This window comes from Macaca thibetana, chromosome 4 (assembly GCF_024542745.1).
Source record: "Macaca thibetana thibetana isolate TM-01 chromosome 4, ASM2454274v1, whole genome shotgun sequence".
Lineage (NCBI taxonomy): Eukaryota > Metazoa > Chordata > Mammalia > Primates > Cercopithecidae > Macaca > Macaca thibetana.
Window position 1 is genome coordinate 139,314,951 of NC_065581.1, and position 22,070 is coordinate 139,337,020.

The 22,070-nt window shown below is 37.2% G+C and overlaps 1 protein-coding gene across 1 annotated transcript in view; it reads right to left on the minus strand.

The window, feature by feature from the left end:
• Window positions 1-2,388: 2,388 nt before the first annotated feature.
• Window positions 2,389-22,070, minus strand: part of TRMT11 (tRNA methyltransferase 11 homolog) — a 56,370-nt gene continuing 36,688 nt past the window's right edge. The window contains exons 12-13 of the mRNA XM_050788707.1: window positions 21,556-21,676; window positions 2,389-2,960 (exon numbers count right to left, since the gene is read on the minus strand). Of these exons, the coding sequence (XP_050644664.1) occupies window positions 2,829-2,960; window positions 21,556-21,676 (253 nt within the window). The 3' untranslated portion in view covers window positions 2,389-2,828. The remainder of the gene's footprint in view (window positions 2,961-21,555; window positions 21,677-22,070) is intronic.

Here is a 22,070-nt window from a genome sequence, read left to right on the forward strand (position 1 = left end):
TTTTTTTCCTATTAGAACTATTAACATGAGCTTAGTTCCACTGTGCTTTTTCAAGGGAGATTTATTACAATGGGATGGAAAATAAGATCATTTCCCAAAAAAGTCACCTTCAGTTTTCAACAGAGAAACATTATGTTTTATTCCATATCTCTTTGGATAAGGAATATTTGATAATATTTCCAGCATAAGATGTCAGCAGTTCTTCTAACACCAAACGACTAAGAACTTTTATTCAAGAACCAGAGTTGCTTATATTGGCATCTATGTAACACAACCTCAACATCTAATTTCCCGGTGTTGAAAAAAAGTCAAATCCCTGCTTCTTTAATTTATGAGTATAAAACATATTACCTTAAAAGCTATTTCCATGTCTCAAACTTTTAAAGCACAATTCTAACCCAATAAAATAAACACACCCACTACAATGCCTCCTGTGATGTTAACACATACTCTACTTTCCCCTACGAAACTTGAAATAAGGTTATTGTTGTTTTGTTTTGTTTTTACTTATAATTGCCAGTCTTCTTAAATATGTAGGGAATCTCAATATTTGAGTGAGTTTTCTCAACAAGGAAATAGTGGCAATACTGACTTACCTCCCAGAGCTTAAACAGTTTGAAAATATTTTATTGCTCAATCCTTGTATTTAAAGAGTTAGTCATAAGGAAGTCAGTGGCAAGCTGGCCCAAAGCTGGGTCACCCTGGGCAGGAAGTGGCTTTAAAACGTTTAAAATCTGCTGGCCACTTCGGCTAAACACAAAGACCACCTACTCCACTATTCCCTCCCAGCTATCACAGCAAAAAGTACTCACCAGAATAGACAGGAAGAAGGCACTTCTGAGGAAACACCACCAAGGTAACCGTCTGGATTTTATGGATATTTAATATACGCCAGGAACAAAATTACAGATTTTGTCATATTATAAACATTAAAATAGGCCAGTCCACAGACCACCTGGAATTCCTTCACAGATTATACCGTAAATCCAGACTACAGGACCATCTGAAATGCAGGCAATTTGCTAGGTGATATTGTTGCTGTAAGCACATGAGGAATACAGTGGTAACATAGAAAACCAGAGCAATCCTGGAAATGATCTGCTGTAACTTACGCTGAAAGTAATAAGATCCTAACGCCAAAAAATAAAACTCTCTCGTTAAGAGGGCTTGAGACCTATGCTCTAAAACCAAAATTAGTTTGGAAGTAATCAGGTTTCTTTTTTATTTATGAGTACCAACTAAACAGATTATACTCTGAGCCTAGTGACATTTCAGGAATGGGAAAGTGAACTTCCTGATTAAATACGAAAATAAGCCTCATAATAGGAATTATAGTTTAGAAGACCTCAATTAGTAATAATAACAAATAATTTCAAATATTTTTTAAAGTGCTGGATAATTTTTAAGGATAATGTGACTAAAATTAATATTGCAACTTCCCAGAACTATTTGGACTAATTTTTGTGACCACCCAAAAAAGGGGCTAAGCTAAAATCTCATATTCCAAATTGAGTCAGTGACGAAGTTTCAAACTCACCCCCCATGTAACCTTGAAACATTTTAAATAAGATGGTTTATAACAGAAATACTGAAAATAAATCATCCTTGAATACTTTTAGATTTCCCCCTAGTGTACCACAAATCACATCCAGAAACCCAAACAAAAGAATCAGTGAAATGTTTGAGATCTGCTGCTGAAATCCCGAGCTGCAAGACAAGAAAAGGAGAGAGACCAAAGCAGATAGCCTGATGTCTCTTTACTTGGGCAGCACTGAGCTTTCAGAGGTCCTAAGCCGCGCACATTAATACTCTGAGTCCATAAAAGTCAGCAGTAACACTAAAATAATAATAATAATAAATAATATAGGCTCTGGTTAGAGAGAGAAGATCCGTTTACTGCCACCCTGCTGAGGTACATTTGACCACCAAAGGCAAGAAAGCTATTAGCATCCTGAATTAATGGGTATAGTGGTTTTCAAGCAAGATATTTTCATGATGGACACAATGTGGACTCAGCAAAGTTTCTCCTTCAAGAAAAATATAGCTTCTATTTCAAAGGGCACTGATTAGGCTTAATACTATTAGGGAACCATCAAGCATTTGTGTTGTTGTTACTGCTTTTAACTATCAGTTACTTTCTAAACCAAAAATTGTGGGTAGTCAACTTGACCAACAGTCACTGGTTAGGAATGCAGGAGCAAATCCAAGGTACAAAAGAGCTTCGAATGTAGACAGGCCTTAAGGAGTTTGGAATCTTTTTAGGTTGTCAGGTCTTAGCCTTTCTTATCATCACTATTAGCACTGTTATTACTTCCTTGTCTGGAATTTCTAAATAAAAATTTATTTCCCTCATCACATCCCCCCTGAAGACAACTAGATATGACACAATTTTAGAAATTCTCAATATGGTTTATTAGTGGCAATGTAAATCAATGACCATCAAAAACCAAATAAACATATCTACCAAATGAATACATTCTTAATTACTATTAATTGCTTATAATATATCCAGCAGATGTTTTAAAAGTCAACAATATTAACTCCCTTTGTAGATTAATTGTAAAAAAATAACTGTTTTGAGTCCATCTCCATCAGTACTTGGAAGTACAAATATACATTAAATAAGATTATAAAGACTGTAATACATACAACAAAAAAGTCTATAAAACAAAGATAACTTTAAAAGCATTGCCCAATTTACTTTGTAGCTTTTCTATATAAAATATTTTAAAACAGTACGTATTTTCTGGATCATACATGAAAGTTCACATCCAGATGTCTTTCTAAATCAAATTCTTACTCTCTCTTTATTGTCAAAATCTTAATTTTCATTCCTGGGTGGATTTTTCTTCCTTGGCAATTCTTTTTGTTACCCCACTAAAATATTTCTCACGGAAGGAATTATGACCTTGGTATGGCAGAAAATGATCACTTAGTAGATGTGAATACTGGTCCCGATTCTGTTTGGTTGGAAAATACAAAATGTAAAAATTATTTCTTTAGTTAGCTTATACCAAAGCAGTTGTTTACCTTAAGCAAAATCTCACCCTCTAGTGCATATTTATTTTCCTTCACTACTTGAATTAGAAATATGCCATCACTTTACATCCTTATCATGCTTGGATATCCAAAGTGTTTTCATTTACCTCATGAAAGCCTCACAAAAGTCCTCCGAACAGAGGACAAATTTCTTTTCTTTCTTTCTTTCTTTTACCTCAGGGCAAAGAGAATGGTTCCAGGTAACAGAGTCAAGGCTATAACTTTCTTCTGATTCCAAGTTCAGCACATGCTGGAGTCATCTGTGCCTATGGATAAAAATTACTAAACAGCCGGGTGCGGTGGCTCAGGCCTGTAATCCCAGCACTTTGGGACGCCGAGGTGGGCGGATCACGAGGTCAGGAGATCGAGACCATCTTGGCTAAGACGGTGAAACCCCGTCTCTACCGAAAACACAAAAAACTAGCCGGGCGAAGTGGCGGCGCCTGTAGTCCCAGCTATTCGGGAGGCTGAGGCAGGAGAATGCCGTGAACCCGGGAGGCGGAGCTTGCAGTGAGCGGAGATAGCGCCACTGCACTCCAGCCTGGGCGACACAGCGAGACTCCGTCTCAAAAAAAAAAAAAAAAAAAAAAAAAAAAAAAAAAAAATTACTAAACAAGGAAGCTTCTACTCAAGAAAAAGTTGGGAACCAACAAAATAATACATTTGTGTGAGGTCATACAGAAACACAAAATTGTCTGGGGGTATTTCCATATTCAGTTAATGAAATAAACAATTCGTGGAAACTTTAAGTGAACATAGTAGATGAAGATACAGGCTAAACAAGAGATTTCCACACTTGTAGACTTCACAGACAAGTAAGGACTACTGCTCAGACTGACATCTAATGGTAATATCAACCTGGGTGAAAATGTCAAACATATTTTGGCTTAGAAAATTGAGGTTCCTGGCAGGAAACACTGGAACACTGGCTTCTCATCCAACTGTGAAAAATATCTAATTAGACATAAAATCTCATTTCCCATGTACTTCTATAAATTCATATTCAATTACACCTAGATTAATGTGATTTTGAAGACAAGTGTGGAGACTTAAATGGAAAACATGATTTTTTATCCTGATTTCAGTATCAAAATGGTAGCTAAAAATACAAAAATATATCTGGAATATAACAATCCTCAAAATATTTTTTCATTTTTGCAAAAATATTTTTGTCTGTATAAAATGAGTACCTTCATTTTTCCATCATACCTAGCATTAATAAAAATCCAGGTTTAGCCAAAATAATGTTGGCACATTTGTTCATTCAGAAACTATTTTTGCCATATGTATTTTTAAAATCACACCAAAAACTCAATTATTACAACTTAAACATGCCCAGATTTCCTGATTCATCAAAGAGAAATAGGTAGCTACTGAAATTTTATGGCACCTAAGTATATTACAGTTCCAAATTCCTGCAAGCACATGAAAACATGTCAAAGGTTACTATTAATAACTTCAGGCTACATACAATCCCCCAAAAGATCAATTTTAGAGAGTCAACGTGTAGGTATACAACTAAAGATGCCAAATGAAAGGTAACATTTGCTGGGTGTTTTGTATGGACCAAAAACAATACTAAATGTTTTATATGTACTACCTAATAAAACTTGTCAGTTCTAAGAAATAAGTAAAAGATCAGTACCATTTTACAGATGAGGAATTATTTAAGAGTACAGGCCCAAGATAATACACCTGGTAAGTGGCAGAGCTAGGCTCTGAACACAGATCTGTTTGACTCTAAAGACTGCACCCTTAACTACAAGGTAATGAGGTTTTCTCCAAAAGAGCTACCTTTTTCCCCAACTTACGAAGCAGGAGGAGCTCTGAGAATATAGGTGATGGACTGAGGCCATGACAGCTGAGCTGCCCACCAAGAAAGGAGTAGAAGTGGATAAGAGGTCTTACTAATGAAGGCCTATTAACTAAGGATATATTTCAATGGCACAGACTTTTCATATCAGGAGGAGGTATAAGAACCACAGGGAAGCTGAAGGATAACAAAACCCTGAAAGAACAGGTGACTCCACAGGTGGACTCAAGTCTGGTCCACATAATCAGGACTGTGCCAGGACAACGGCAACACAGAACAATGTTCCACCATTTAATGTCAACTACTTCAACTTTTATCAAAAGTCTGACTGAAGTCCATCAATTACTCCTCCAGGTATTCGAAATCTGTCCTTATGTCAGTAAGATCACCAAGAAAACTTGACCACCTCCTGAGCTATGTTAGCTTAATCCTGGCAGAATGTTTTTCTTTGGTTTTATTTTAAAGCTATGTCCAGTTGCTGCCATCTTTTCGGCTACTATGTTGATCCTCACAATTCTTGGCATTGTTCCCCATCCAGTCATCAAAATCAGAAACCTGGGTCAAATCCCTCTTCTCAGATTTGGTCAGTCCTAAAATCTTAGCTTGTATATCCTAAACATCTCAAATCCACTTCTCTCCACTCATATCTCCAATATTTAATCTAGGCCTCCGTCATCCTTGCCTCTTTTCCCTAAATGGACAGCTGCCCTGCCTTCAGCGGTTCCTTCTCTAGTGTATTCTCCATACTGAGACCAAATCTAATTTATTAAAGTGCAAATTTAATATGCCAACCACTTGGCTAAAATCTAAGTAAGTTCAAATTGTCCATAATTCTCAGACTTTTCCCTTGGTATTTGGTACTTACATTCAATTACCTATCACTTTGCGGAATGACATCTCACTTTCTTCTGTACAAGGGGAATCAGAATACAGTCAAGCAATAAAGGACTTCCCAGCTCTGCCCTTGTGTCCACTACTCTCATGGCCCCTCTAGGCCATGCAAGATCACCTCCCTCTCCCCCTTGAACTGCCTGTGGATTACTTCATGGAATATTCTAGAACTGCAGTAGTAAGGAGACTAAGGTAGGACAGAAACATGACTCCAGCAAACTGACCACCAGGCTCAGTTACTAGCGTACCTAGCTGACCTAAGGTGTGGTTATGCAGCTCACAAGAGGGAGGCAGAAGACAAAGCCCAAAGCACAACGGAAGATGGGCTTCCTCCATGGACCAAAGGAAGGGCTTAAAAAAATAGTTTGTCTGCCGGGCGCAGTGGCTCAAGCCTGTAATCCCAGCACTTTGGGAGGCCGAGACGGGTAGATCACGAGGTCAGGAGATCGAGACCATCCTGGCTAACACGATGAAACCCCGTCTCTACTAAAAAATACAAAAAACTAGCCGGGCGAGGTGGCAGGCGCCTGTAGTCCCAGCTACTCGGGAGGCTGAGGCAGGAGAATGGTGTGAACCTGGGAGGCGGAGCTTGCAGTGAGCTGAGATCCGGCCACTGCACTCCAGCCTGGGCGACAGAGCGAGACTCCGTCTCAAAAAAAAAAAAAAAAAAAAAGTTTGTCTTTGACCGGAAGGATAGAAATAGGGCAACTATTGGTAATAAAGTCAGAGAATATAAAGATCAGAGTCAGAGACTGGGAATGAACAGCAAAAGCCTGAAAAATCCAAAAGTAATGATTAAAATGTATGCTAACGATTATTGAGAAAACATTTACTACTTAAGACATTCTTTATTGTAATAGTTTAGACGTCTCAGAATAAAGGCAAAATAAGCCCTTAAAAGACCATCTGTTCTATTCAGTGCTATGGGGACACAGTGACAAAGACATACATGCTACTGAAGAAGTTGGGAAAGATCATTACCTTTAGAAATGCAACTCCTCGGGGGAAAATCCTATTTTCTTATTTCCCAGGTAGTAGAGCAGAATCAGTGTAAAGTGTATGTTTGCGTTCTGTGCTAAAATGCCCCCTTTCTAGAAGACCAAATGACTCCTGATTGCAAAACACAATATCATTTATAACAGAAACTCTGGAAAACCCAAAAGCTCCAAATCCCTTATGCAGCCAGAGACTTGGCAGGCGCCAGTCTATTACCCAGCAGCACAAGTCCTGCTTCGAGTAAGGCATTCCAAGGACTTTGGCTACTGTTTTCACTCAAGTGGAAAGACCATAGTTCATAAAACGTTTCTCACAAAACACTCAGTATGTCTATGGTCCAACACATATCACATATAATCATACATATAAATACCACATACCTATGAACAATACACATTTAAAGTACACCCAGACCATATGAAATAAACTATACGCAGCATTCAGAACTTATATTACCCTTAATGCTAAATAAAATGGCAAACTCATTTTTGTTTTCTCTTTTCTCTCTACCTCTCTTTCATCCTATCTTCAGTTTAGTTTGCCAGGGCTTACATCTGAGATGATGATACTCAACTCTACATATTTTTCATCACCTTTTCATGACTCTTCTCTATTCACATTCCCTGCACATCTCAACCAGGAATATCTGCAAGGTTTTTTTTTTTCCAGCACAGTATCTCAAAGGCCAAAGCGCTTACTTAAAAGGAGAAGAGTATCCTCGGCAAATACAATCTTTGATCTCCCCCATTAACTCAAGCTCACCCCAGTGTTTGACTTTTGGTTTTGCTAACATTTCCAAATCTGTCTACCACTATTCATTGTGATATCATCTACGTATTATAAAACCCGCGTTCTGCCAATGTTTAGTAAGCAAAACATATTTGATGGAAAAATAAAAACACACAAGAATTAGGAAATGGCAAGAGAGAAGATTATGGTGATAAAACGACTACACTTTCCAAATTTCTTAACCACTGGTAGTAATTAAGATGATATGAATAAAATATTAAGACTATTGATTATACTATTATCATTTTTTTATAATCAGAAGAGTTTCTGTAGGTAAATTTGTGTTAGCCATAAATGGCTACCTAAGGAAGATACACAGCATTCAGCCCTATCATTGATCCTTTTAAGACAATCAGCAATCGTAAACATTATAAGAAATATACAAGTTATGATTCAAGAAAGGAAGATACATTTCCTACCAACTATGTGTTATTACATAATTATTTAATTTTCTGTATCTTTTTGCAGAAGAGTATCATCTAAATTTTGCAGATAGGGACACAAGGAGGCTAAAGAGTTTAAACAATCTACCACAAATCACACAGCTGGTAGGTAGCATTGCCAGAATTGTAGCCTAAATCAGACTTCAAAACTCATGTTTTTCCCATTATGATTCTCTTTTTTTTTCAGTAGAAATTACATCAAAACAATGGCTAAAGAGTTAATTTCCCACATGGCAGATTAGTGGGTCATTCAAAATAGAGTTTGACATTTAGAGGACATTCCTCACTGAACAGCAACATTATGGTAGCACATATTTCAGATCTAAACTTTTAGGCAGGACTCCTTTAACCACTGTCCCACCCAGCCAATTTCCTGTCCTATCAGTACTGCTAATTCTAAACATAAACCACTCGAGGAATTTTAACACACTTGCCAAAGAAACCAAAGGCAGGCTTACAAATCGGTAGTTTACTTTTATGTGTACACTACCCTCTACTGGCTGGAGCATAGTAACCCTTCTTTGGAGTACTTTCTGATGTGAACTGAAATAGCTTACAGCACAGCAGACCATACATCTGCCAGGAGCACCCTGTTGTGATAGCTGTTTGTGAGTCCCGGATTGCTGTAAACATCTAGAGTCCCACAGTCCCAACATGACCAGGCTGGCCTTTTCCTCAGGGAATGTTAGCATTTATTCACACCATTTCATTTTTAAAGAATGATGGAGAAATAGATGACTACATATTCACCTCAGTGATTCTAACGTGTAACACTGTCTCAGTGTCCAACCTAAAATTCCAAATTACTCTCTAGAACAAGAAAGAAAAAGTATATAAATGTGACCTTATTCAAGTCAATCTTTACGTTTACAACTATACATCAAAAATACTGCATTAAAAAGAACAAAAAATGATGCTAAAAGTATTTCAGCCACTTGTAATAAATTTTAATCTAATGGGGAATTCATTCTCAAGAAAATAAATCAAGCTGTATGTTCTGTAGTCATATTTGAAACTGATGCTTTAAACGCAACTCATGACCCTCTGGATTATACCGTGAGAATGCATATATATAAAAAGTTTTTTCAAACTGACCATCATAAACTGCTCAGACTTCCAAGATACGAAAGATTCTTCATTGAGAATTCCACTTAGATAAAACTATCCTCCTAATTACTGCCTTCTCCCAGGTATTTGCTATTCTCTTTTATCACCTCCTTCTTAAATAAAGGGAAGGTGTTATAATTTTCCACAATATGTCAATTCAGCTGCTTTATTGGTTTGCTTCTCATGAGAAATGAGGCCTAGGAATCATAGGATTAAAATGTTTTTGTCCTAGTGATTTTTGAAGAGTAGTATCAGGGTAATGATAAAATTCAATGTATTTTCTAACGGAAAACTTTTGGCTAGCCATAACTATCTGTTCGTACTCTTCCTTCAAATGGATGATTTAAATACCACTGATATGATTGTTTTTATACTAGAATGGCCCAGAGTAATCACTTAAAAGTTACTATTCTTTCCATAAATATTTATTGCATGGTGAGCAAGAGAGTCAAGGTCTGTGAATTCACAGAGCTTGTATAGTGGTGGGAGAGACAGACGTTAAACAATATACATCCAGACATATACTTACAAACCGTGATTAAACACTGGGAAGAAAAGAGTGCAGTAAGAATAAAAGGAAACACCTACTCAGAAGGGGTGAAGGGAAAGGACAAGAAAGGCTTCTCTAAGGAAGTGAAATTTATCTGAGACCTAAAGGATGAATTAAATTTACTCATATGAAAAGAGGGGAAGAAAACATTCTAGGAAGAGGAAACGCAGTGTGTGTGAGAAGACTCTGAGACTAACAGGAGGTAAATCCATTCTGGGACCTGAAAGAAGACGACCAGGGTGGATAACAACTGGCAAGCAAAAGGGAAGGTGACACAAGATGAGACTGGACAGGTCAGAAGTAGATCAGGCTGACATAAAGGTTATGTAAAGGATTCTGAATTTTATTCTAAATTCCACAGAAAGCCACTGATGAGATTTAAGTAGAGGAGTTTCCTTATCTATTTATATTCTGAAAGGTATTCTGGCCACCATGTAGGACATGGAATGGAGGAAGAAACTGCAGAAGCAGAAAAATCAGTAGAAGATTATTATAGCGGCCTAAGAAAGCAGCACTGCACCATGGTCCTGGGAGTAAGGGTGGGGAATAAAAACATACAAGAAAGCAATCATCCATTCAGTTGTCCCAAGCCAGATTTCTGAAATATCACCCTTAGCTCATCTCCCTCACCCCTAGCTCATCTCCCTCACCCCAATTATCCAATTAGTCAGAGTCCTGCCACATCTACCTCCCCCGAAAATTCTCAATTCCGCCATGCCCTCTACAATCTCTATTCTAGCTTCCTTGGTTCATAGCCTCATCATTTTTGCCTGACTATGCCAGGAACCTCCTCAGTGGTATCACAGGTATCCTTCCACAGCTCAAATTTACTAACAAAGTGAAGTTCAGAGGCCCTTCACAGAACACAGAGCTTCTGCCACTTTCCAAACATCCCTCATGGGCTTGCCCTTTTACCAACAGGATAAATTTGAAACTCTACAGCAGGTAAGGTCCCTCAACACTGGGCTTCCCTCTCTTTAGTCTTCCAGGTTATCTCCAGCTGTTCCTCCCTCACTGCTCAGTATTTCCAGCTCCGCTGAAGTCCAGGGTTCCCCACATGTACCACAATGCCTCTCATTCTGTACCTTGCTTAAATTTTTGGCTTTCCAACCAAATTCCCCACCTCTCTTGCCTCAAAAGCACCATCTCCTTAGGTAGGTGCTTTTCTATGTTCAACAACACTTCTCACAGATCACTACAGAACACAAGATGCTATGTTGGAATATGGTTTGAGTGGCCATTTCTCCTGATGTGCAAGTTTTCTAAGGATAAGAAGCCTTAGTCTGTTCAGCCCCAAGACCTGACACAAATGGTCTCATAAACACGTCACGTGATGAAAACTATGGCCTTCCTCTCAAGGAAGACGTAATTCAGTAAGAGAAATAAAGTATACAAAAATAGGAAAAGTACACGAATCTAAAAATTGTTAAGCAAATGGCTTTTTTTTTTCCTATTTCTCATAGTACCTTTTCTAAAAGTTCACCTGTCCTCAATCCTCAATTCTTACATTAGTATCTGCTTATTTATTCTCAGAGAGGAAAAAAAAAAAAAAAGTGCATCCTTCTTTACAGAGCAAACAGCAGTTATCAGATATGAATTTCCTCATCATCCTCCTTGCCCCAACCACCATGCCCATCCTCTACTACAAACTGGCTCCTACTCGCTTCATTGTGAAGTCTCATCTCCTGCACCACTCCCTATCAATATAATGATGAAGACAAAATTCTCTCCTGGTGTCCCTTCATTGCCAAGAGTTAATTTAATAGAATTCCTGAAATTTCAGTTAAAATATCTAACGATGATCATCAATTTATAAAATCACTATTCTTTAAAAATACGATACGTCCACTTTCTAGAGGATGAAGTTTCAGAGCTCTATAGTCATTCAGCAGAAAGCCAAATGGCTTCTATTTTAATTGTAGGTCAGGTTTAAGCTGTCCTTTTACTCACTGACAGTTCCTGATAATGAGATAATGATTTCTTCTACCTCACTAGTATTAACCTTAAGTCATTTATAGTCTCAAAGTGACAGTAGTTTATACAAAACAGCAGTTTCATTGCAAACGCTTGAATACAAATGGCTTATGAAATTTATTCTATGATAAGTAAAAACCAGTGATGCTGTCACCATAGTGAAAGCCACCAAACTGGTAGTGTTCATCTAATTTTGTGGGGAAAACCTTTTTAGATTCATGGAACCAGTTAAAGCTACGATATACATTCTTAAGTAAGGTGTGAGGAAGAAGGCAAAGAGATGGAAGAGAAAAACAATGGGTCGGTTTATTTTCTTGTAATCAGCAGAGAGTGAAATGAAATTTAAATGACAGTGCTGAATATAATGGGGCTCAGTTCAGCTTCAGGGTAATTACCCATGTCCGGCTTTTGTTTAAAAATCCTGCTCTCCTTATCAAAGCTTCCCACTGTTCTACATCTGGTACTGGACAGTAGCTATAGAAACCACTTGTGCTAAAGTTATACAACTATAAACAGCACTAGGCCATTTCCAAACCAAGGACAAGCAGGTCAAAAGTCTGGCACCCAATACCATCAAGAGAAACCTCTAGCGTTATTCTTAATGAGAACAAGGTACCACTGGAAACCTTCATCCTTGAATTCGATATTTACATATCATCTATACTTTTTAAAAATTTCACTACATGATAGTAAGTCACCTAAAATCTATGAAAATATTTTATTTTAATACATATTAAAATCTTCATATCTAGAGTGTTCAAAATGAGTGACAATGATTAAACTTTGACATCTGGCACTCAATACGTAATTCCTTAATAATTATAAAAAAAGCATTGGGGATATTAGTCCTTATTATGACAACACAGAAGTATTAACACTTTCTACATGCTATCTGCTAGAATCTATACTTGATAAAATTCAAAACTTTATCTCAAATGATAAAAGAATACAAAGTCAACACACTAGGATAAACATTTAATGACCGCTTATTAGTTACTGTATCTAATATTTCATTAAAACTAAAAATCTTGTTTAACACCTTCTTGAGTAGCAGACCAAAACATGTGCAGGCATGCACATATATATGCTGTCACTTTAATGTAGACTATTCCTCTCCTAGGTGAGTTTTTTAAATTTCCATAATCCACTAAAATAAAAATTAATAAAAACGAATATGCATTTATACAAAGATCAAAACCAAGCAAAACTATATTGCTTAGGGATGAATTCAATAGTGGCAATATTACAAAAGAGAAGCAAGATAATGATTACCATAAAAGTCAGAATAGTGGTTACACTGCAGAGGGAGGTATTTATGATTAACAATGGCCACAAAGGGGGGTTCTTCTGGAGTGCTGCATTATTCTATAACCTTGACCTTGGTGGCAGGCACATGGACATTCACTTTATAATTACTAAATTGTACATTTATGTCTTATGTAAAAAATACACATTAAAAATCTCAGGGTTAGATTCTTAGATCATAAAGTGGAAAGAGGACGTAAGTTTACATGTGAATTTGAAAAACACCAGAAAGATAATTCTAAGTTAAATAACTATATGATAAATAAGAAAAATATAAAAACATACAATGAGGAAAAAATACAAAAATATACATGAGAAACTTCCCATTTCTCTAAATCATTCATACCTTGGAATCCCTGAGTTATATTTATGTTTTCAACTGACCTATGCCAAAGATTCTTTTAGCACTAGTACTTTAAAAACTGTTTTATTGGCATAGTTTAAAAACATGCTGGAACCATAAAGACATATGTTCTCTCAGTCTTCAGAGAACTGCTTATTTCTGCAAATAAAATAGTTCTTTCTAAACAGAACCATAAGATGCAGGATCCAGATACCTTAAATGCCTGCTTTCCTGGAGCTAGTGGGGAAGATATGTTTGCTTTTTCATGGTTTATCAGAAACAATAGTTTAAAACTATTATGATAGCATTAACTTAACAAAAAACCCCGTTTAACAAGATCATTTTATTTGCATAAGTATAAAAGAAAAATGACCCTCCACGATGTAAACTCAAGAAAAAGTACCACCAACAGCAAAAGAAAATTCATGTGGAACTAAGTGGACCAAATGAACCTGAAAACTGAATTCAGGCAGCATGATATGCAGCATCACCAGGCTGCTGTCTGCTTCTCCGAGTCTTTTTTAAGTATCTCAAATTAAGTCATAATTTATAAATAATGCAAATTGGTTCCCTTCTGACTTGCTATGCAAAATAATTTTTGAAAAGACTCTCTCTTTCTCTCAGATACACACACATACTTTGATGGTGGTAAGTACTGGATTGTATGAAGACCTAGACTGAGTTTATGTTCAATATGTCTTTAGTGTCACCATGCCTTGTTTTTCTCACCAATAAATGAGGTTATTACCTTTATCTTATCTTACCCTTTGTTTTAAATGCTTCATACCTAATCTCTAATCTTTTATACTTCTAATCAAAAGGGAACACACAGTTTTGGGAAGAGATAGGCAAAAATCACAAAATATTTCAGAAGGAAAAGTCAATCAGAAGAGACACACTTTAATTCAAATAGCTGCAAAAGAAAAACACAGTAACAACATTAATCCTGAGAAAGGATAATGTATAAAGAAAATAGGCATCAGCATTATGCCAGCAAAACACCAGAGTTTATGATCAGTAACACTACTATCATTCTAATATGTAAACTATTTATCATAAAGACTAATTTCTTCCACTTCAAGCCATCTATAAGTCATTTTCTGAAGTGACCTCAGTGTCTATTATCTCCTTTGTTTAAAAAAATACTGTCATAAAGTTAATGGTTCTTTTGTCCTTCATAGCTTCAAAATCTTTCAGTCCTTTAGTTAAAACCCTCAGTTTTGGCGACACTCCATTCTGATTAATGCATTCATCAGCTTCATGTTACTGGACTCTTTCATTCAATCCAAATAAAAAATTACATAAACTGTCATCAGCTGCCACTGTGATCTTCCAGTATTCCTCTTTTAAATAACCTAAACTATATGATGTAGCTATACAAAAAAAAGACAACTGATTTATACATTATAACTTTAGTCTAAATTAATAACCATATAATATCTTGAATTAAACGTACCCAAACTTCAATACTTCTCAAACCACTAGGAATATAAGGTAGCGTGTCAGGTAAATAAACCACAAAATAAATAGGGCACATGATGGCCCACTTAATGTAATGGTAATCTAAACTAATTTTTTATATTTAATCATGTATCTATTACAGAGTAGACTATAAAAGTTGCATGAATTTTTAAAAAAGATTTCAAAGAAACCTTGAAAAGGCGACCCTGGATACTCTTTTCATCTGTTCAAGTAGATTCTATGGAGAAGGTTGAGAGAGTATTGTTTCAGGTGACTGTCATTGAAAACGTAACTATTACACCTCAGTCTGTTGTGGACAACTCTGGAGATCAGCATTTTTATCCTATACATTTCATATAAGAAAAATGTTTTATAGAAGTAACCACTGTGACTACAACCACATATAGCAGCATCAACTACATGTTGTGTTAAGTGGGACAGCAAGATCTAGTAAAACAAACTGCCGGGCGTGGTGGCTCACGCCTGTAATCCTAGCATTTTTGGGAGGCCGAGGCTGGCGGTTCACGAGGTCAGGAAATCGAGACCATCCTGGCTAACAGGGTGAAACCTGGTTTCTACTAAAAATACAAAAACAAAATCTGCCGGGCGTGGTGGCGGGCGCCTGTAGTCCCGGCTACTCGGGAGGCTGCGGCAGGAGAGTGGCGTAAACCCGGGAGGCGTACCTTGCAGCGAGCCGAGACCAAGGCCCTGCACTCCAACCTGGGCAAAAGAGCGAGACTTCGTCTCAAAAAAAAAACAAAAAACAAAAAACAACAACAAAAAAAACACACATTCCACCATGGCCCCAAAAGTAACACTAGCTATACAGCAGGACAAGGAAAGACTATCTTTAAAAACAAACTAGTAATACGTCACTCAAGAATATTTACCTTTTAGAGCCGGGCGCAATGGCTCATGCCTGTAATCTCCGCACTTTGGGAGGCTGAGGCGGGCGGATCACGAGGTTAGGAGATCGAGACCATCCTGGCCAATATGGTGAAACCCCGTCTCTACTAAAAATACAAAAATTAGCTGGGCATGGTGGCGCGCGCCTGCAGTCCCAGCTACTTGGGAGGCTGAGGCAGGAGAATCGCTCAAACCCAGAAAGCGGAGGTTGCAGTGAGCCGAGACTGCGCCACTGCACTCCAGCCTGGCAACCGGGTGAGACTCCATCTCAAAAATAAAAATAAAAAATAAAAAGAATATTTACTTTTTAATGTTGGCATATTCCAAAGGTAGAAATATGCTTCAGTATAGAGGCAACAAGATGTAGAAAAAAGGACACAGAATTTCAAGTACAAAGAGGAGTTTTGGTCTCAACTCTGCCACTTAACTATTTAAGCAAACTGGGATAGTCCCAGTTCTCTTTTTTTTTTTTTTGAGACGGAGTCTCGCTCTGTCGCCCAGGCTGGAGTGCAGTGGCCGGATCTCAGCTCACTGCAAGCTCCGCCTCCCGGGTTCACGCCATTCTCCTTCCTCAGCCTCCCGAGTAGCTGGGACTACAGGCGCCCGCCACCTCGCCCGGCTAGTTTCTTGTATTTTTTAGTAGAGACGGGGTTTCACCGTGTTAGCCAGTATAGTCTCGATCTCCTGACCTCGTGATCCACCCGTCTCGGCCTCCCAAAGTGCTGGGATTACAGGCTTGAGCCACCGCGCCCGGCCCAGGCTACTTTCTCATTTCTAAAATGGTGACATTAATAAAGTCAAGTGGATAGGGAAGTTTTATAAACAATAATGCATTATAAAAGTGTTACTCATCATTCACTTGGCTTTCAGAATATATCAACAAGGAATAATGAAAAAACCTGGGCCTTCTTATCAGGCAATTTCAAAATTTTAATACAGTTGTCAAGAATTTTCTTCTTTACTACTTATGTGCCATAAGCAAGTCTGAAAAGTATGGCCAATAATATAAAACTTCAAAATTTTATAAAATATCAATATTCCTTAGACAATTTTTGTTGTAACGTACATTTACACTTTTAAAAGAGGAAAAGGGAGAATACTTTATAACAACATACCAAGTGGGCCAAAAGTTATACTGAAGTTAAACCTAACAAGTGACAAATCAAAAATGAAAAGACACAGTATACAAAACTGTAAAAATCTAAAACTAATAGTCTTGCATTGCCAAAATCAACAATTCTGAACAAGCCCAAGAATAATTTGTTAGACGTGTGTGAGAACTGTTTGACAATTTTATGTCACCACTTGCATTATAAAGGACTGAGATCTTGCTGCAATTATATACACTCCTCTCCACAGAAACAAAAGGTAGAAATGAAGTAATTAATTAAAAACCAAACATGATTAATTTAACATGACAAAGTATTTTCGGTTACAATAAACATCATACTAGTAAAAATTCACTAGTTAAATTTGATCTTATATAGGGAAGACCATTTCAAAAAATTACTTGCGGCTTTTCCTTGTTTTTTTTTTTTAATCAATTTGAAAAGAAGAAAGTAAAATGATAAAAAGAAAACCCAACAAAAATGAGCATTGCCTTTACTGGTTTAAAAATACCAAAGGTGAGTACCCTCATTTATCATTTTAACATAGGACAAAAATCCTCAAAAGCCCAGTTTTCCTTGAGTCTCAAATAAATTTGCTTAGGGAAATATTATAAATCTGGGAAAAAATATCAGACTTTCTTAAACAAATAAAACTCAGTGGAAAGCAAGCATAAAAATTAGTCCACAATGGATCTTAATTTTTAAATTTTTCCATTAAAATAGAATGGCTGATTTATTATGCAGCTCCATGAATTATTAAAGAGTCTTCACAGCTTCGTCCTCCTAATTCTTTGGAATACTATTTATGTAGGCCACACAATAAAGAATGCTAATGCCATTTACTTTTCTTTCTAATATCACGACCTAAAACTGCAAAATCTATAAGTAATGCTTGCTTTTTACATGTATTACTCATGTGCCTGGCACATAAATGTTAGTTACTATTATATTACTAACTCGAATGATTCTATTAAATGCTATGATTTCTTTTTTTTTTTTTTTGAGACGGAGTCTTGCTCTGTCGCCCAGGCTGGAGTGCAGTGGCCGGATCTCAGCTCACTGCAAGCTCCGCCTCCCGGGTTCACGCCATTCTCCTGCCTCAGCCTCCCGAGTAGCTGGGACTACAGGCGCCCACCACCGCACCCAGCTAGTTTTTTGTATTTTTTAGTAGAGATGGGGTTTCACCATGTTAGCCAGGATGGTCTCGATCTCCTGACCTCGTGATCCCCCCGTCTCGGCCTCCCAAAGTGCTGGGATTACAGGCTTGAGCCACCGCGCCTGGCCTTAAATGCTATGATTTCTAAGAGCTGTAATGTTACCATCTGAATTATCAAAATGCCTTACATCCTTTAAAATACCAAAAGACAAACATATACATGAGAAGTAAGTGACTAGGAGAGGAGAAAAAAAAGCATCCTCTAACATACAACAGACTCCTCTTATTCAATGTGATGGACATTGGTAATCGTTAGTATAACGGAATGAATATTCTGTTCTACCCTAAAATTCATATGTTGAGTCCCTAACCCTCAATATGACTGTATTTGAAGACAGGGCCTTTAAGGAAGTAATTACACATAAATGAAATCTTAAAGGTGGGGCTTTAATCCAATAGGACTCTCATTCTTTTAAGAAGAGGAAGACAGATGAGACTGGAGGATGGCTTGAGCCCTGGAGTTTGAGGTTACAGTAAGGTATAATAGTGCCACTGTATTCTAGTCTGGGTGATGGAGTGAGACACTGTCTAAATCCAAAACAAAAAGAAGAGGAACAGACACTGGAAGTGCAGATGCACAAAGGAAAGGCCTTGTGAGAACAGTGAGACAGTGAACACCTGCAAGAAGCTAAGTCTGCTGACACCTTAATCTTGAATTTCCAGCCTCCAGAACTGTGAGAAAATAAATTTCTGTTAAGTCGCCCAGTCTGTGGTATTTGGTTATGGCAGCCCAAGCACACTAATACAATTAGCTAACTGGATAAATAAAATAAAAGCAGGAAGAAATTAAAATGCTTTGTAAACATATTAAACTTACTTTAACTTAAAAAACAATATTCATTTGTATATATTCATACAGAATCAAGACCTATAAAGAATTCTAGTTTTGGCTTCTATAAAATGATGCAAGACCTTACAAAGCAATCTGGGTGCAAAAACCTAGATTGCAGTTACTTTTTTCAAAGTCATTCCCAATTCAAGTCTTTTTTTTTTTTAGCAACTCACTTTGTTCTTTCTAAAGCATTAACTTAGTTTTTACAGAAATTACAATTGTATTCTTACACAAATATTTCACTGGTCTAACTAGTATTTAAGTAGATTACATAATTACTGTAACAAATATAATTGGCATAAACAGCTCTGAGAATACCACAATAGACTCGTTAAACAAATAAATCAGCTGATAGAAGCAGAAGTACTGTATATGAATAGTAGAGATAAGCGACTCACCAGCTGAAAGTATTCAACATACAACATATTATTGCATCAGGCAATAATTTATTAAATAATTTATTTTGTTGTTGTTGTTTGTTTGTTTTGAGACGGAGTCTCGCTCTGTCTCCAGGCTGGAGTGCAGTGACACAATCTCGGCTCACTGCAACCTCCACCTCCCGGTTCAAGCGATTCTCCTGCCTCAGCCTCCCAAGTCACTGGGACTACAGGTGTGTGCCACCATGCCCAGCTAATTTTTGTATTTTTAGTAGAGACAGGGTTTCACTATGTTGGCCAGGCTGGTCTCGTACTCCTGGCCTCGTGATCCGCCCACCTCGGCCTCCCAAAGTGCTGGGATTACAGACGAGAGCCACTGCACCCGGCCCAGGCAGTGTGTTTTACAGAAGGAATGGCCAGTATTGGTTAATCGACAGGGTTTGAAATGGACGTTAGATAAGAGGGCTTCTACTGCATGCCCAAATAAATGTTACTCATTTAAAACTTTCATTCTGGAAGGCTGTAATGATGCCAATTTGGAAACTATTTATAGAATTTCTGAATCTGTAATGTTTTAAATGTTTAATGGTTTAATGGCAAATCATCATCCTTGAAATAGAATTTGATTTCCAAAAACAACTTTAAATCATTAGTCTGGTATAAAATAAGAGCAGCAAAGTCCAGTAAAATCATTTTAAGAAAAGCAAGGTGTTACTATAAAACAAAATAACCGATTAATAAAAAAAAAAACTTCTTTAAAGGCAAATCTTAAAGGTAAGTTTCAAGAATATGCTGAAAAATTATGACAGAAATAGAATGAGTACAAAGATTCCACTCCAAGGATGTCATTTGAATATAAACTTCTAGTATTTTTGTTTTAAAAATGACTGCCATACATTTTCATTTTAATTACACCACATATATCTATACATCCGTATGTTTATATGTAGGTACACAGATACCTATATATACATATAGTAGATACCAATCAACTACTTATATAGATGTATAGGTTAGCTTTCTGAAATGCCCTGATATTGGAGCCTGATTACAGAAGATAGTTTATATCACAATGAAAATTCTGAACATTTTTCAGTAATAAAAAAATATTTTGCATAAGGTAGTGACATAATGAATGCAGTGTTTTAGGAAGATGCATTTAACATATAAACTAGAGGTATGAAGGAGATCATTTAGGAGACTGTGAACATAAACCAGGTGTATGGTAATAAGGGTCTAAATTAGAGACAGCAAATGGAAATAAAAAGGATGAAAACAATGATATAATATATGCAAAAGGCACCATACAAATATTAGTTTTCATTACTATGAAATAATCCGTAAGATAGGAACTACATAAAAACAAGTCAAATGCAGGCTACAGATGGGTATGAAAATCTTCAGGCTGGAGCAGTGGCTCACGCCTGTAATCCCAGCACTTTGGGAGGCCAAAGCAGGCAGATCAAGAGCTCAGGAGTTCAAGACCAGCCTGGCCAGGACGGTGAAACCCCGTCTCTACTAAAAATACAAAAAGAAACAAAAATTAGCCAGGCATAGTGGCAGGCACCTGTAATCCCAGCTACTCAGGAGGCTGAGGCAGGAGAATCACTTGAAACCAGAAGGTGGAGGATGCAGTGAGCCAAGATTGCCTGGGTGAAAGAGGGAAACTCCGTCTCAAAACAAAACAAAAAGTAAGGAAGAATCTTCACAGTACCACCTTTCTTCTGCTTACCCTAAAGGTCCAAAGCAAGAATGGGGGTCATCCAAGTTTCCAGTGAAATTAAGAGAGCTTTGGTTGTCAATCGACAGAAGTACAGCCCAAAGAGCTTTTGTAGATTTAATTAAGCTCCATTATGAGGCACTATTCATGTCAACTCTCGTCTGGGCATGAAATAACAAACATTTCGTTCTTTCTTAAGCTTAAATGAATTTTGTATGTAAGAGAGAGAAAGAGAGACAGAGAATGTGTTGGGCCCTAACAAACTGGGGACATTTACTTTCTCTCTTTATTTATAAAGCAACATATTCTCTTCATTACAGTCTGCAATCAAGTAGGTTCTGCTTTTGGAGAAAAATGGTAACTAGGACATTGCTAATTAGATAACAGTTGTCTAAGAATGCTGTTTTATAACTGAGTTAGCAACAAGGATGTCAAATAAAGCCTGAGAAGTGAGGGTCAACGTCTATTTGAACTCCTCTCAATGTCTATGTCTATATCCAGCTCCTACCCTTCAATCCCAAGTGGATGCACAAATCTCTTCAACTTCTGCCTCTTGCTAAATTCATCTGTAATTTTTAAAATATCACGGAATAACATTTCCAAACTCTATCACAGAAAAACTATTTAGAAACAACTACTTTTGATTCTTTCAGAATTTATCCCAAAAATACTAAAGCAATTTACCTCAAATTTCTGCACCTTTTCCATTGTGATCAAGCGCCTTGATGTGTGACTGGAAAGCTTCTGCTCGCAGTTGCTAATGAGTTTCAGGCAAGGGTGCCAAGGCACCATCTCTTCAGTGTACCTGAAGGAAGAACAGCTGACTGTTAGGAACACTCGCATGTGTGGCCCACAAAGAATCATGGGGATCGTCCAACGTAGTGTGAGATGTTCTTCCACTATCTGCTCTTTTTCCCCACACCTGCTAACTATCCACATGATCCATAACTATCTATAAGCAAAGTAGCTTAATTTTATCATATCCCAAAAATGCAGTTAAATGTTTTACCTGTAGAATAAGAGAGAAATATTGTAAGTACGTTTTGTTGAAGAACGCCAAACATTTAAACCACAGAAGTACAAGGTGATTCCACCCTACAGAACTCCATAAGAGTAGACAAAAATACACTCAAGAACATCCCTTGACATTCACGAAAGACTGACCATCTGTAGATTTTTATAAATTCCCAAAGTGTAAA